We start from the raw sequence: 14,682 nt of genomic DNA, 5'->3' as shown, positions 1-14,682 counted from the left end.
GGAAAACAGGAACCCATCTGTGCGAAGATTCGCCCAGTTGGCAGACAAACAGCAAGGTGTGTAAAGGAGCTCCAAAGCAACAACAGGTGGGTTTTACCCATGCAATGCTCATTTTGAATTTCTTGCATTTAAGATTTGTCTGTTAAAAAGTTTTCTTTTGATTTTTCTTGTAGAAGTAGCCCAATTCAGTACAAGGCACATGAAAAATCTACTCACTGTAGCTTTAGGCAGTATATGCCAAAAAAAGCCTTCAAAATATGATATAAAAATATATGCCCAGTTAGATGCTTTACATTTACATACATATACTTTCAATTTACAAATTTATCCCAGAACTCAACAACCAGCTCTTTATTTGTTATAGTAATGAACCAAATGATGTTGTGAACAGACTTGTTGCTCCCGTCTCCCAAAATAATAGAATGTAACATTAACAATTGGTTTACGAGTTTCTGACTGATGCTAATTTGCTAACAGAGCACAAGTTGACCAGGTAGGAACTGTACTCAAGATCACAGCAGAAATTCCCAATGAAATGTTGCAATTTCAAAACAGAGAACTGTATAGTACAATCTTTGGATTTCAGAAAGCTATAACATTGGCCTCCTATATGGCAAAGAAAAAACTAGTACTACTGATAGCAACAGTGCACCATGATGAAAAAACTGACAGAGAAACCTTGACAAAACTGAAGCCTGAGGTGGTAACTTTTTACAACAAAACCAAAGGCGGAGTAGATGTTGTTGATGAGTTATGCAGCAACTATGATGTCGCTCAAAACACAAACCACTGGCCAATGGTTGTGTTTTACTTGATTTTAAACATGTGTGGCATAGTCTGATAGTTTACAAAAAAATAACAAGTGCAAAATACCATGGAGAAATTTTCTTAGAGGACTGAGACTAGAACTCATAAGAGATCACTTAGAGAAGAGGAAGAACAAAATGTTTCTGGCCAGGGAACTACACAAAACAATTGTAGAGCACAGTGGTGAGCTCACAGGTGAACAGGCAGGTGCAACATCACAGAGACCTACTCTGGCCAACAGGAAAACCAAAAACATTTCAACTGTGCCCTACCAAAAAGGACAGGAAAACAAAATATACATGCTATCAGGGTAAGCAATATTTGTGCATGAAACCTGCAGTCTTCATGGGAAGACTGTCTCGGATGTGACAACTGAAGCAAAGATTATTTCTGTGGTAGAGTTCTATTGGTATTTTCATTGTAGTTCATATAAGAATTTAGTTCTGATGTTATCTTTCAGGTTTTGCAAGCAAGTACAAGGCTGATGTGAAAATGTTGATGTTTATTCTAAACACAATACATATGAAGAATTTAACACTTTATTTTATTGATATGTTATGTTCCTGTTAGCTACACATTGTATAATATAATAAGAGCCTCCTGACAACAGCAAGACCAGAGAGATGTCAAATATGTCCTGCAAAAAAGACAGAAAAGCAAAACACATGTGCTGTCACGTGTGAAGACTGTCTTAGGTGTGATAATTGAAAAGTTATTTTTGTTGTAGAGTTCTATTGGTGTTTTCATTGTAGTTCATATAGGAATTTCTTTCTGTTGTAATTTTTAAATAATTGTATACCAAAACACAGTAGATGTTGAAAATTTTGATGCTTTTTTATAAACATTCAATATTAAAAATGCAATACTTTTATTTTTTAATTTTTTGTTAAGTACTCATTGTTTAATAAAACTCACAAAATTAAAATAATCATCAACAGAAATACTTCTAAAGAATAGACGTGGGTATTTTATAGACCCTTCAGGATGCTTCTTTAACACAAAATTGCTGTGATGTCCGAAACAGACAGAAGTGGTGCTAATTAGCTCCTGTTGTTACGTGCCTTGGCCTGGGGCTGGGCGATGCAATGTGTACACATGAATCTTTGCTTCAGTGGCACCCACTGTAGATAGCAGCAGCAGCAGCAGCAGAAGCCTTGGTTTAGCTACTCCGTTGATACAAAAGGTCATGGGACCCTCACCTGGCAAAGCAGACCTGGACATGTTTCAATCTCATCTTGGGATCTTCACTCTCCTTGCCTTCCCTCTGGAGCCTGATGTTGTTAGCCATCATCTCTTTATTACTCAAGTCTGATCTGGAAATGTTAGGCTAATAAATTGATGTTGCTATTTTAAAGTTCCTTGGACAACATAATAAATTGAGAAAAGGCGGGATATATTTCTAAATATATAATGTATCAAGAAGCAATCCACAGTAAGGAAGATTTTAAAAAATACCTATCTCCACAAAGCAGAGATGCTTTTGGGTCTGGCTCAGTGACTAAAGCATCACACAAGACACGGTTGTGTCCCGTAACAGGAAGACCCTACAGAAAATGATGACATTTCCATATTACTGGTGCCTCCATTTCCTCTCCTTGTACTACTGATCCTACTCAGAATAAATCTGTACTATGTTCCTGGAATTGTTCCTTCAACATAACCAGCTCCTGCTGCCCAATATGCTGACAGCACCATGGCCCACAGTACATGAGGTGACCAACGGAAGCACTTTGCAGCACACACAAGACAGAGCAAGGCTCCACAAAACTTCATGACTCAAAGATCTTTTTTTCCCCCCTAAGGTACAAAGATGAAGAGTTTGGAAAAAAATTAGAACATCAGTGAAGTCAGTGAACCTCTATAACTACTGGTTAGGAGCCCAGGCTTTGGGGTCACACTGCTGGATTCAAATCCACTTACCAGCCAGCAGTCCTGGGCAAGTTAACTGAACACTCTGTATCTTAGTCTGTTTTGTGATGCTACAACAGAATCCCAGACTTGGCAATTTGTAAACAATGGCTCAGGTTCTGGAGGCTAGAGTCCAGGTGGAAGGACTACCTCTGCTGAGGGCCTTCTTTCTGTGATGACACAAGAGGGGGGCTGAACTACATTCTCTAACAAATCTACTCTCTCAGTAATGATGTTAATCCATTCATGAGGGCAGAGCTCTCTTAAAGGTCCTAGATCCCAACACTGTTGCACAGAGGATTAAGTTTCTAACACACGGCCTAGGGGTTAGGGGATTCGAACACAGGAACCCGTAAAATAGAAGCCATCACCACTGCCAAGTCACAAGGCTGATTCATGTACCTAAAGAGGATACCAAGGGGCCAAGCACTCTATTCTGCAGTAAGTATTTTTTTACTGATCATTATCAGCATAGAATCCCAATACAGTTCATATTCCACTACACCATCTTTGCTACAGAGAGAGTTCACAGAGTACCTCTACAAGCCGTGACTTGTAGGACTTTAAAAGTAAAGTAAGTTCTACACGGGAATGTCCGCTTGCAATCCCAGCATTCTAGGGCACCTGGGCAGGATGGCAAGTTTGAGCCCAGCCTGGGCAACTTGGTGACCCAGAAGACTCTGTCTCAAAAATTTAAAAACAAAAATGTTTTTTTAAAGGGCTGGGGATATAGCTCAATGCAAAGGCATGGGTTCAATCCCCGGTACCTCCAATAGACAGATTAATAGACAGATAGTAAAATACAAGGAGTGATCAGAATATGATGAATATTTCAATTCTAAAAAAAATTTCTTGGGAAGGGAAGAAAGGGGATGAAGAAAAGAATTAAGACTGCTGTGTACATGTATCAAGTCCCCAAAATGAATGCAATCATTATGTACTGCCAAACATAACTAATAAAAATTAAATAAATAAATTAACTTCTTATAGTGAAAGACGCACTGCCAACAATGAAGGGAAAAGTATGTTTGAAGCAAGGGGTAGTAGAATATTTTGAATATTCTCAGGGTGATTAGTGGCAATGTGTCTTTTACTGCAATAAATTTTTTATTTAATCGTATGTTGTGATCAAACATTTATAACAATTTCTGTCAAATAAAAATATTATGGTATTTCTCACCCACCTTATTCACCAGATCTGACACTGTACAACTTCTAGCTCTTCCCCAAAGTCAAAATGACCATGAAAGGTAGACATTTTGAATTGATTCAGGACATTAAGGCAGCTGGGACAACACAACTAAAGACACTTAGGAAAGATGACATCCAGAACTGCTTCAGAAAGTGGCAAGAACCAGAGACGGGGATTTAGCTCACTGGTTCTGCCACCTGCCTTGCAAGCGCAAGGACTCGAGTTCAATCCCCGGTACCAAAAAAGAAAGAACCAAGAGATAAGTGTGTCAGAAGTGAGGGGGATTCATGGCAATGTGTCTTTTCCTGTAGAAGATTTTTATTCAAGCATTCACCATACTGATCACATCTAGTAAAATCCCAGAAGTTAGTTTGCTCAACTACTTTTGTTGGAAAATACATTTAATAAGAAAGCATATTGTTTCATCCTGAATAAAAGCACTTCTCAATGAATTAAAAAGTACTACTTTTAAAGAAAAGAATAATCCAAATATACAGAAATAAATTGTTATGATTTAGAATTTGGGCTTTGAACATCTTTTTCCCTTTGACTGCCGCCTGCTGGGATGAGTCTCTGACAACACAGCTGAGCTGGACATTTGGCACCTTCTTGGCTCTCCTCCCCAGCTCATCTCTCATGACGCCCTACACCTCCTACTCACTGGACCTGACAGCATCTCCTTGAACACTGTTACTTATCATCTTCTCTACAGCCTCACTGGGCCCTATACTCTTACTAGTTATGGGGCCTTCCATGGGAACCAAGCAAATGGTCCTCCTGCCAAAGTCCCTCCTTCCAGTTCATCTGTCACCAGCCTTTATCTCTACCCCAACACTCAAGCCTTTGGCCAGCTCCCTGATATCCACACTGCCTGGTTTAATAAATCAGGAGTTTTCCAACCCTGATGTCTTTCCCTATGTTCCAGCTACATTGGTGCCTCACAGCTGGATAACATCCATGTGCTGCATGACTCATTTCTGGCCCTACATTCGCTACTTCCCCAAGTGGGCCTCTCTACCCACTTAGCTTCCAAGGTCCCCAGCGTCTTCACTGAAGGCTTCCAGACTCCCCGCCTACTCCTCTGTGCTCCCACCTCCCCCATTACCACTTACAGCCAAAGCAATCATCCCTAAGTACCGAAGGATCTTAGTGCTTCAAAATGGAAGTGAAATCCTTTTAAAGATAATGTACTTCTTTGTTATGCTTTTCAAAAGCAAAACACCATCTAAAAAATTGTCTGGCTCATCATACCAAGGTGGAATAAAAAGCACACTACATATTAAAAGAATCTGAGATAGGAGAACCACTTTATTCTATAAAATTTGTCAAAACTGATTAAAGTATTACTATAAACGCAGGATTCATAACTATAGTCCTTAAATGACACACTTAATTATCTTGGTTATAACATAGTTTTCAACTGCTTTAACTGAAATATACAAGTTGAAATTCTTATAAAGTTTTACACACTGACATATAGCGGGTGTAATCAAAAAAATATGATGGGTTTAAATTCTTTAAAAAATTATTACAGTAAAAGACACTGTGCCATTAATCCATCCCAAAATACTCCCTCTCACTGCACACACATTTATCCCAGCATTCCTGCCACTTTCTGAAGCAGTGCTGGAAGTTCTCTTTCCTGAATGTTTTTAACTGTATTGCCGTGGCTGCCTCAGTGTCCCGAATTGACTCAAAATGTTTAGCTTTTATGATCATTTTGACATTGGGGAAGAGCAGAAGTCATACAGTGGCAGACCCAGTGACTAAAGTAATGAGAACACAGCACGTTTTTCGAGCCTGCCTTTCTGCTGAACGGTACTCAGCAGCAACATTCAGAATATTTTTGATGGCACCTCATAAAGACACTTATGAAAGAGGGCTTTCAGAACTGCTTTGGAAACTGGCAAGAATAATGGGATAAGTGTGTCTGAAGTGAGGGGGAGCTTTGTGAGGGTCAAAAAAGGGAATGTGTCTTTTGTTATGTTTCTAAAATTTAAATCTTCATTGTATTTTTCAACCACCCTGTGTACATCACCTTCAATTACATTATACAACTCTTAGCAATTTCATTTGGTTGCAGTTTTCAAGATTAATGAGAAACACAGGATAATTTTGAACAAATAATATTCTCTTTCAGATATATCATTAAGATACACCTAAAACAATGGTCTTCCTGATATAACATAAAAGCCTAGTTCATACAAAAATGAATCTTTTTATGCCAGACAAATCCTTGTAATACATGACTGAAAACAATGCACATTATTTTTCACAGAAATGGAAATTATCTGACTCTTGAATAAGGAAGTACAAGTATATAAAAGACACACCTGTCTCACAAAAGCTTACCAGTTACAGAATCTAATGGGAGGAAGAGACAGAGGATAAAGGATCAAGGAGTCTTGGGCAGACTGAGTGATATCTTAAAACACCACTCCTACAAGAAGAAAGCGATTCAAACTCAGTAAACAAACCTAAGAAAAATGTCTAGCAAGGCTTAGCTACAAACAGACTATATGTGCGAAGCCTGGATTTGGCCCAGCGACTGTTCACTTCTCTGCTGGTCCATAAACTCTGTGGAATCAGTGACCACTCTCAGAGAGCTGGCAGGCCATCTTTCTGACTCCTCAGTTCAGAGCAGCAAGTTGGAAAATGAGCAACCACCACCACAGGTAAAATACAAATTGCAGATCACTGATCACAAACAGAGTCCTCCCCTGAGCTTGGCCCCACCCAAGACTTTCCAAGCATTCTGGTTATCTAGCCCTCATAGAAACCCTACACAGTGAGCGATCACTGCATTTCCACAAGGAGCTGAAGGTCAGAGGTGAGTATAAGGCCCGAATCATACAAACTACAAGGGACAGCCAAGATGCAAACCCCAGGACGGAAGTCAGTCCCTTGGCACTGCCCCAAGGCACGAGAACTTGAAGATAAATGATTCTAGGAACTCAGAGTTGGAACCCATTTTTTCTGCTGATGACACAGCCCGGCCATCCTTTGCATCTGTTTCCTCAATTTTAACTACCTTTTCCTTTAGTTTCCTTCTTGAGTTTGGTCACCTCTCATTCCCTAAATTCCCTTTTTTATGTCCAGTTCTATTGAGCTTTTGAATTTCAGATTAATGTCACTGATCTTATCTTCAAATGCTTGCTTATAGATACATAGTGGGGTGTGACGGTGCACATCTGTCATCCCAGCACTCTAGGAGGCTGGGGTAGGAAGATCATAAATTTGAGCCTAGCTTGGGGAACTCAGCGAGACCCCACCTCAAAATAATAATAGAAGGGCTGGGAAGGTAGCACACTTCAAGGTTCAATCTCCAGGACCACAAAACACACACACTCAACTCATGAAAGAGCGTTATGTTACTACCTTGTGCTGACCAAAAAACTTACGGGAGCTTTGTACAGATGTTACCTGTCATATCAGCTCATTTTCAAACGTCTTAGACTTTCCAGGGTAGCAACAGCAGATGGTCCTTGAGAAGGAGTGAGGCACATAGGTGTTTCACTAGGTTTCTGAGTCACGTAGAGAAAGTGAAGTGCACTTTCTTTCACAGGTGCAGGAGAAAGGAGTAGGGAATTATGATTTGGGGATGGCCTTTGTTTCTGGGTTCCCTTACCTTCCTCTGCTTTGCCTTCCATCTTTGCTAGAAGCAGCACCATCTGGCACCAGCCCCTCTGGGCCCACACACTTTGAAGTTCACTCATTCATGCATGCATCCATTATTCATCATTCATTCTCCTGGGGATTGATCCCAGTGCCTTCTCACTGAGCTACATCCTCAGCCCTTTTTAAATTTTTATTTATTATTAGTTTTTTAATGTCAAGAGAAGTGGCTAAGGGCCAGGGATTTAGCTCAGTGGCATCCTCACAAGTACAAGGTCCTGAGTTCAAACCCTTATACCAGGAAAAAAGAGAAAAAAAAGGATAAGTGGCTAAGTTGGCCATGCTGGGAGGGAACTTGCAATCTTCCTGCCTCAGCCTTCCACAGTGCTGGGATTATAGGTGTGCACCACTACACCTGCTAAGCGTCTTCCTTTCAATTTTCCATGTTTACCTGGTCTCAGATCTCTTGTCACAGTTCACAGGGTGGAGGCCTCCTTTCCCTAGAGTGGTTTTGTCTGCATTCTCTGCATTCTGCCACTGGCTCGGCCCGCGGCTTCCACCAGACTCTGGGTTCCAGCACCAACCTCAGAGCTGGCTCTACTGGCACTTACATTCCCATTTAAGTTAAAATTTGCAGCACTCCCTGTGTCCTAATTATACTGGAGGCCTGGACTGTATGTGCCTTTATTTGCTTGATTCATTTAGTACCTGGACAATGTATAGAAAGATTTAGACTCAGATGCCTGCCAACATCCTCCTTACCTGCAAAATGAAATTTCCGTACAGAGCTCAAACACTGTGTGACTCTATACCAGTGATTCTGAGAACACAGGTTCTCACTTAACTAGAGACTTCCAAAAATGAGAATGGTGATCTGAAATGCTTTTCAATACTTTATCAGAAACTAACAGGTATTACATCTATCCATAGGAAAATTCACAAATGCCTTACCTAGAACCCCACAGAAACAGATCTAACAAAGTGAAAATGTTGAGAAACACTGACTAGAAAATGGTATAATACCACATACATATACATATACATATGCATATATATAAGCTATATAGCTATATAGCTTCCTAAAAGAATATGCATCAAATCCAACTTTTCTTTAAAAAAGCAACAAAATTCATCTAATAACAATATGCAACATCAACTCAAATTTAATAGACTATCATGGGTACAGTCCATTGGTGTGACTTTCTGGCAGGTTATCACAGATACCCTTTCATTCCTCGGAGCTAAATTAAACAGTAAAATGAAAACATGTACTTCTTATTAATCTATAAAAAGGAGAAGCGAATTAATTTGTATTATCCTTAAACTTATTTCTTATGCATGGTTTGGAAATGGAATTTTTTAAAAGCCCCACTGACTTTATTCTTTTTAAGATACAATCATCCAACACAACTCGCTAACAGTTTCAAGGCAGTTTCTTTTTTATTTAAAAATATCTGGAAAAATTTCAAGGATTCAGGAATTATAACAATGAGCATGTCACACTCATTAAATGAATGAACAGCGGGAGTAGCTCAGTGGTAGGGTGCTTGCCTTGTGTGTCAAGTCCCTGGATTGGATGCCAGCACCACAAAAAAAGAAGAAAAAAAAAATCTTGTAAAATCTATAATGGATAAAATTTATTTTTTAAAAAGGCTGTATTTGAAGTGTTGAGATTAATTTTTAAAACTGTGCATCAATTTTTCCAGAGTCTACAAACTTCAAGTTAAAATATTATTCAGGACAGGGCCAGGGATTTAGCTCAGTGGCACCACGCCTACCTTGCAAGCGCAAGGTGCTGAGTTCAATCTCCGGTACCAATAAATAAATAAAAATAAAAATATTATTCAGGATGAAGAGAAAAACCTTTGCTCCTTTTCCTGTTTAGTTTTCAAGCTAATCCATTTAATACTTTTAGAGACAACTGACATGCTCTTCCCCAAGGCTCCACTTTATAGCCCTCCTTTACCCACCGTGCTGGCCCCTGGGAACATCGCACATGGCAAAACACAGTGAGCTCAAGACAGGACCACAGTCAGCGATAAATCTTAAGCCTCCTGAATCACCACCATCTTACCTCAGACTCATCTGTAGATTCTTCAAGAGACCTGGTTTCCTGCAAAGCACAGAAAGGGAAATGATCAGAAGACAGAGAAAAAAAAAAAATTTAAATACTTGCAACAGGAAAGAGTCCCTGTGTCCCTGCCACTCATACCCCCGCTGCTCTCTCAGGAGGATACCTGCAGCTGCACTTTTAGAGGACACCACGTGGCCCCTACAATTTCTCCACACCTGGCAGAACCAGGACGGGTCTGGTTACACAAGATCAGGGAGTCAGCAGGTGAACAAATTACCCAAAGAACTTTTCTCCTGGGGACCTGACAGATTCTTTCCCCAATACAAATCCATCTGGCAAAGCAGCCTCACTGATGGCAGGGGAAGAGGAAGCTGCCATCCGAAATGATTTACAAACCAACTTGCATACTGAAAAACTCTTGTGCTATTAATTACTATGCTATCAAATCTGCTTGAGTCAAAAAGACTGGCTTGCGAAAACAGTTTTTCAGAAAGAATCCTCCTGCTGTGGTACCTACCAGACCCTGCTCAAACAAGCTGTGTAATTTACATGTTCTCTTTAAGCCATTAACTCTAAGACAGATTCTGCCATCTAACCCAGCTTCCCTCTTGCTAGACCATGAATCTTCCTGCTTAGGAAGAAACAAAGCAAAAGGGGAAAAACTGACTTGATCCTGCTCATCTCTCACCTGTCCACTGGAAGAGAGAATCTGCTGATGCCATGCACCCTCAAAGAGGTCAGCAAAATGAAGATTTACTTAACGTACTTATAGATATCAATAGCAATAAAAGGTTACGACTAATATGCTGACACTGAATGTAAGCATTTTACAACCTATGAGATAAAGAAAGAACAACAAAAAAAAGATGGGGCAAGGACATTTTAGATCTAACATTTTTTCAAGAAAAAAATGACATTTTAAAGGAAGTCGCATACAGTGACTGTTTCAGTTAAAAAAATTATTACAGTAAAACACACATTATCATTAACTCCCCTCAAAACACTCAAAATACTTGCCCTCACTTTGAACACATTATCCTATCGTTCTTGGCAATGCGTCTTTTACGGTAATAAGCATTTTTTTCATGTAAACACTCGCCCATCTTATTTTCAATCACCCTACATATATATTACTCAATTCAAGCTGCACAGCATGATAAATGCAAATCTAGCATTTAAAAACATTTTTCGTACATCAAAAAATCAACAAGAACTTGTTTTGCTCAGTGGTTCCAGCACCTGCTTCAAAAGCACAAGGACCCGAATTTGATTCCCAGTACCAAAAAAAAAAAACCCTAACAAGAACTTGATGGGTGGCAGGCACTCTTATAGTACAGTCTTAGGAAAAATATAGTCCTCGTACTCAAAAACTATTTGTAAAATAGGGATGTTACTTGTAATTAAGAATTTTATTATAGTTATGTCACTAACCATGAAAAATCTTAGAATTTCCTCTACATCGCAATACAGATTATTTAACGTTAATCAAAACCTTATTTCTCAATTAGTTTGGAGCTACAATCCTCCACAAGACAAATTAAAAAAAAAAAAATTCTTAGAGCTAGCAGTGGCACTTCGCCTGCCTGGCAAGTACAAGGTCCTGAGTTCAATTCCCAGTATTGGGGAAAAAAAATTCTACCACTTGAAAATTTTCCAGATATATAAAGACAAGTATCATTCCTACCCTGCTAAACTGTTTCTCCTCTACATTATCCATCTAGTTCTTAGTTTTAGTCTTCTATCTTTTTTTTTTTCTTTGGTACCTAGGTTTAAACTCAGGACCTCGCACTTTCAAGGCAGGCGCTGGAACCACTGAGCTAAACCCCTGGCCAGTCTTCTTTCTATCTTGAAACTCTTCTTTTAGATACATTCTACTTTTAATATTAGTAGCTCATTACTCCAACAGTATGGAGAAGGCAAAAATAAATCCAAACAACTATGGCCAATTACTTTTCCACAAGACCATCATGAAGACAATGGTGAAAGGGTAGGGTCTTCACTATCAGTGCTGGGAAAACTGAATTTCTACAACCAAAAGAAATGGGATTCTTATTTTATACCACCCACAAAAATCAACTCAAAATAGATAAATGACCTAAAGGTAAGACCTGAATCAATAAAACTCCTAGAAGAAAACATAGGGAAAAGCTGCTTGACATTGGCCTTGGCAATTTCTTGGATATCGCACCAAAAGCTCAGGCTACAAAGCAAAAATAAAAAATGGGACTACATCAAACTAAACGTCTTCTGCATAGCAAAAGAAACAATCAACAAAAGGAAGAGGCAAACTATGAGACGGGGAAAAAATATTTGTAGACCATGTATCTAACAAAGGGTTCATACCCAAGATTTATAAAGTACCGATACTGCTACTAGCAAGAAAACACATAACCCAATTAAAAAGATGACCTGAAGAGGTATTTCTCCAAAGATATAAAAATGGCAACAGGTATATGAAAGGGTGCTCAAAGCACCAATCATCAGGGAAGTGTGCATCAAAAACCACTATGAGACATCACCTTGCACCTATATTAGAATGGCTATCATCAGTGAGAAAGACAACAGGGGCTGGGGTATACTAACCAGTGTTGGCGAGCTTGTTGAGTAAAGGGAACTCTTATACACTGCTGGTGGGTCAGACACTGGTGTAGCCATTATGGAAAAGACACACACACACACACACACACACACACGCACGCACAGAAATATTATTCAGGCTTTAAAAATGAGATCCTGCCATTTGCCAAAGCACTGATGGACCTTGGGAGCATCATGCTAAGTGAAATAAGCTAAACACAGAAAAATACTAGATCATCACACTTATATATGGAATATTAGGGAAAACAAAGTCTAATACACAGAGATAGAGGCTAGAACAGTGGTTGCCAAAAGAAGTGTTTGGAAAGGCGGAGATATAAGTCAAAGGAGGCGAAGCAGCAGAAATGCAGAATGAAAAAGTCTAAAGACCGATGTACAACATGACAGCTACAACTAATAACCTACTGGATTTGTAATCACTGAATAGATTATAGCTGTTCTTGCTTCAAAAGGAAACAGGTAATGTGATAAAATGGATGTGTTAACTTGTTTCACTGTAGTATCCATTCTCCTATATTTATAAGCATGTACATATTTATCCCCTAACATCATGATATATACCTTAACTACATGATAAATTTTATTTTTTAAAAAGTTACTATTCTGACTTCTTTACTGAACATGTATTATATATTGCTTATATTTGCTTTACCCACCTGTATGTCTGTAAGGGAACATCCTGAACTTTTTTAAGGCCCCCTGAGGCCAGAACAGTGAGGTTGGAGGTTGAACTTAAGGACTTCTAATACCTTGAATTCCCAGGAATCCCCGAATACTAAGATATTAGCATTAGCAAAACAAGACTGACAACTATGCCAATAAACTACATCTATGCTTATTCTTTTTTCTATTTTGGTTCCGGAGATCGAACTTGGAACCTTGCGCTTCCAAGGCAGGCGGTGGAAGCACTGAGCTACATCCCCAGCCCAACTACATCTAGATTCCTATTTCCCACATCTAAAATTCTAAAAAGACACTTGATCACCACCTGCCTTGCAAGCGCAAGGACCCGAGTTTGATCCCAGGTACCAAAAAAAAAAAAAAGACACTTGACTACTCTTTTCAGAAAAATTACATTTAAACTATGGAAAATGTTTTTTATTTGGAATCCACTCAAATATGCACAAAGGGTAAATGGATGAATGTTCATTCATGTTCTTCATCCAAACAAAAACAAACCATAAACCCCATAAATTCACAAACAGCAATGTCAATCCAAAAATTCAAAATAAAATTACACTATTGTTGCACACCAGGAAAGAATATAATGCCCAAATCCGACACCTTGAGGCTCACAGATGTCAGAGAGCTGAGTTGGTAGGGAAAACCAGGCTCTGCGAAGAGCTTCCTGTGGCTGGCATCAATCAAGAACAGTTATTCCCAGGACCCCTGACCTACCCTCAGCACTGGCACAAACTTTCTGGACACTGATATTGTCTACACTTTGTCCAAATCCTACCAAAGCAATACATAAGTGACTGCAGGAGTTAGCCTGGTCTGTTACGTTTTAACTTCATGCTTTCACCAAGCCGCTCTACTTGATATTCTAGAGACAGAGATGAACAAGAAGGCATAAATTTTCCCAGCAAAGGATCCAAGAAACAAGTCTGAACCTTGAGGAACGCTATCATTTAGAAAGAATCTGTGGTTTTTTCAAACACTTTTCAGCTTCAAAGAATCTTAACTTTGAGTCATGAAAAAGTAAAAAGTTATAAAACTGTACTGTTCTCTAAGTGAAATAAGCCAGACACAAAGAGATCAATAGTATACAATTCTACACATACAAGACAGAAGCACAACACAGGTTACCAGTGACGAGGGGGAGATTATGAATAATCAGCTAGGACACTGGCCCCCAGCCAACCAACCCAGATGAAGATGAGTGGAGAAACTTTCAAAGGAATCAGCAAGTCCAACTAAACTAATCTGTGATGATGCTTTAGCTCTGCAGTAAAAACCAAGAGGGCCCTCTAAAACTCTGTTGATCTGTGCTTTTGCGACTTCTTGTTTGGACCTAGATTTTCCCTTAACCATTGGCAATGTTATTTTTAAAAGATATGTCTTACAAGAAAATAGAACGGTGTATATATAAACCAATTCAGGTTTAGACAGTTACCCTTTGTCCTATTTATAAGATAACCATTTCGACCTAACCACTTTCACAGACTTTATCTCCTTTCATACTCAGAAGAGTCAGTAAAACCCCCAATTCACAGGCAAGAAAATTGAGGCACTCATATGTGTTGACTTTTTATTTTATGCACTGAGGAATGTGGCATCTGACCATCTCTAAATGTTCTACAACATGGATAGAATTTCCCTGGTTTCTAAAGTATAGGGAGAGAATGCAAAGTAGAAATTCTCCCATTTGACCAAGGAACAGATGGTCAGATTGCACAAACACTTTAGTGGATCAGGATCCAGTTTGGCTAAGTACAGAAGATGAAAGACAACTGGAGCTGGCAGGAGGATAGAATGAAGAGAATAT

At 39.2% G+C, this 14,682-nt stretch overlaps 1 protein-coding gene across 1 annotated transcript in view; it reads right to left on the bottom strand.

The window, feature by feature from the left end:
• The window catches only part of Vps41 (VPS41 subunit of HOPS complex), a 175,461-nt gene that overhangs the window by 156,275 nt on the left and 4,504 nt on the right, over positions 1 to 14,682 (bottom strand). Inside the window, exon 2 of the mRNA XM_004840263.4 lies at positions 9,597 to 9,635. Within this exon, the coding sequence (XP_004840320.1) occupies positions 9,597 to 9,635 (39 nt within the window). The remainder of the gene's footprint in view (positions 1 to 9,596; positions 9,636 to 14,682) is intronic.

The sequence above is a fragment of the Heterocephalus glaber genome, unplaced genomic scaffold (assembly GCF_053883595.1).
Source record: "Heterocephalus glaber isolate CG9 unplaced genomic scaffold, H.glaber_assembly_v1.0 deba00001610, whole genome shotgun sequence".
NCBI classification, from domain to species: Eukaryota; Metazoa; Chordata; class Mammalia; order Rodentia; family Bathyergidae; genus Heterocephalus; species Heterocephalus glaber.
Note: the sequence above shows the minus strand (reverse complement) of the source record. Positions and strands in the feature narration are given on the sequence as shown.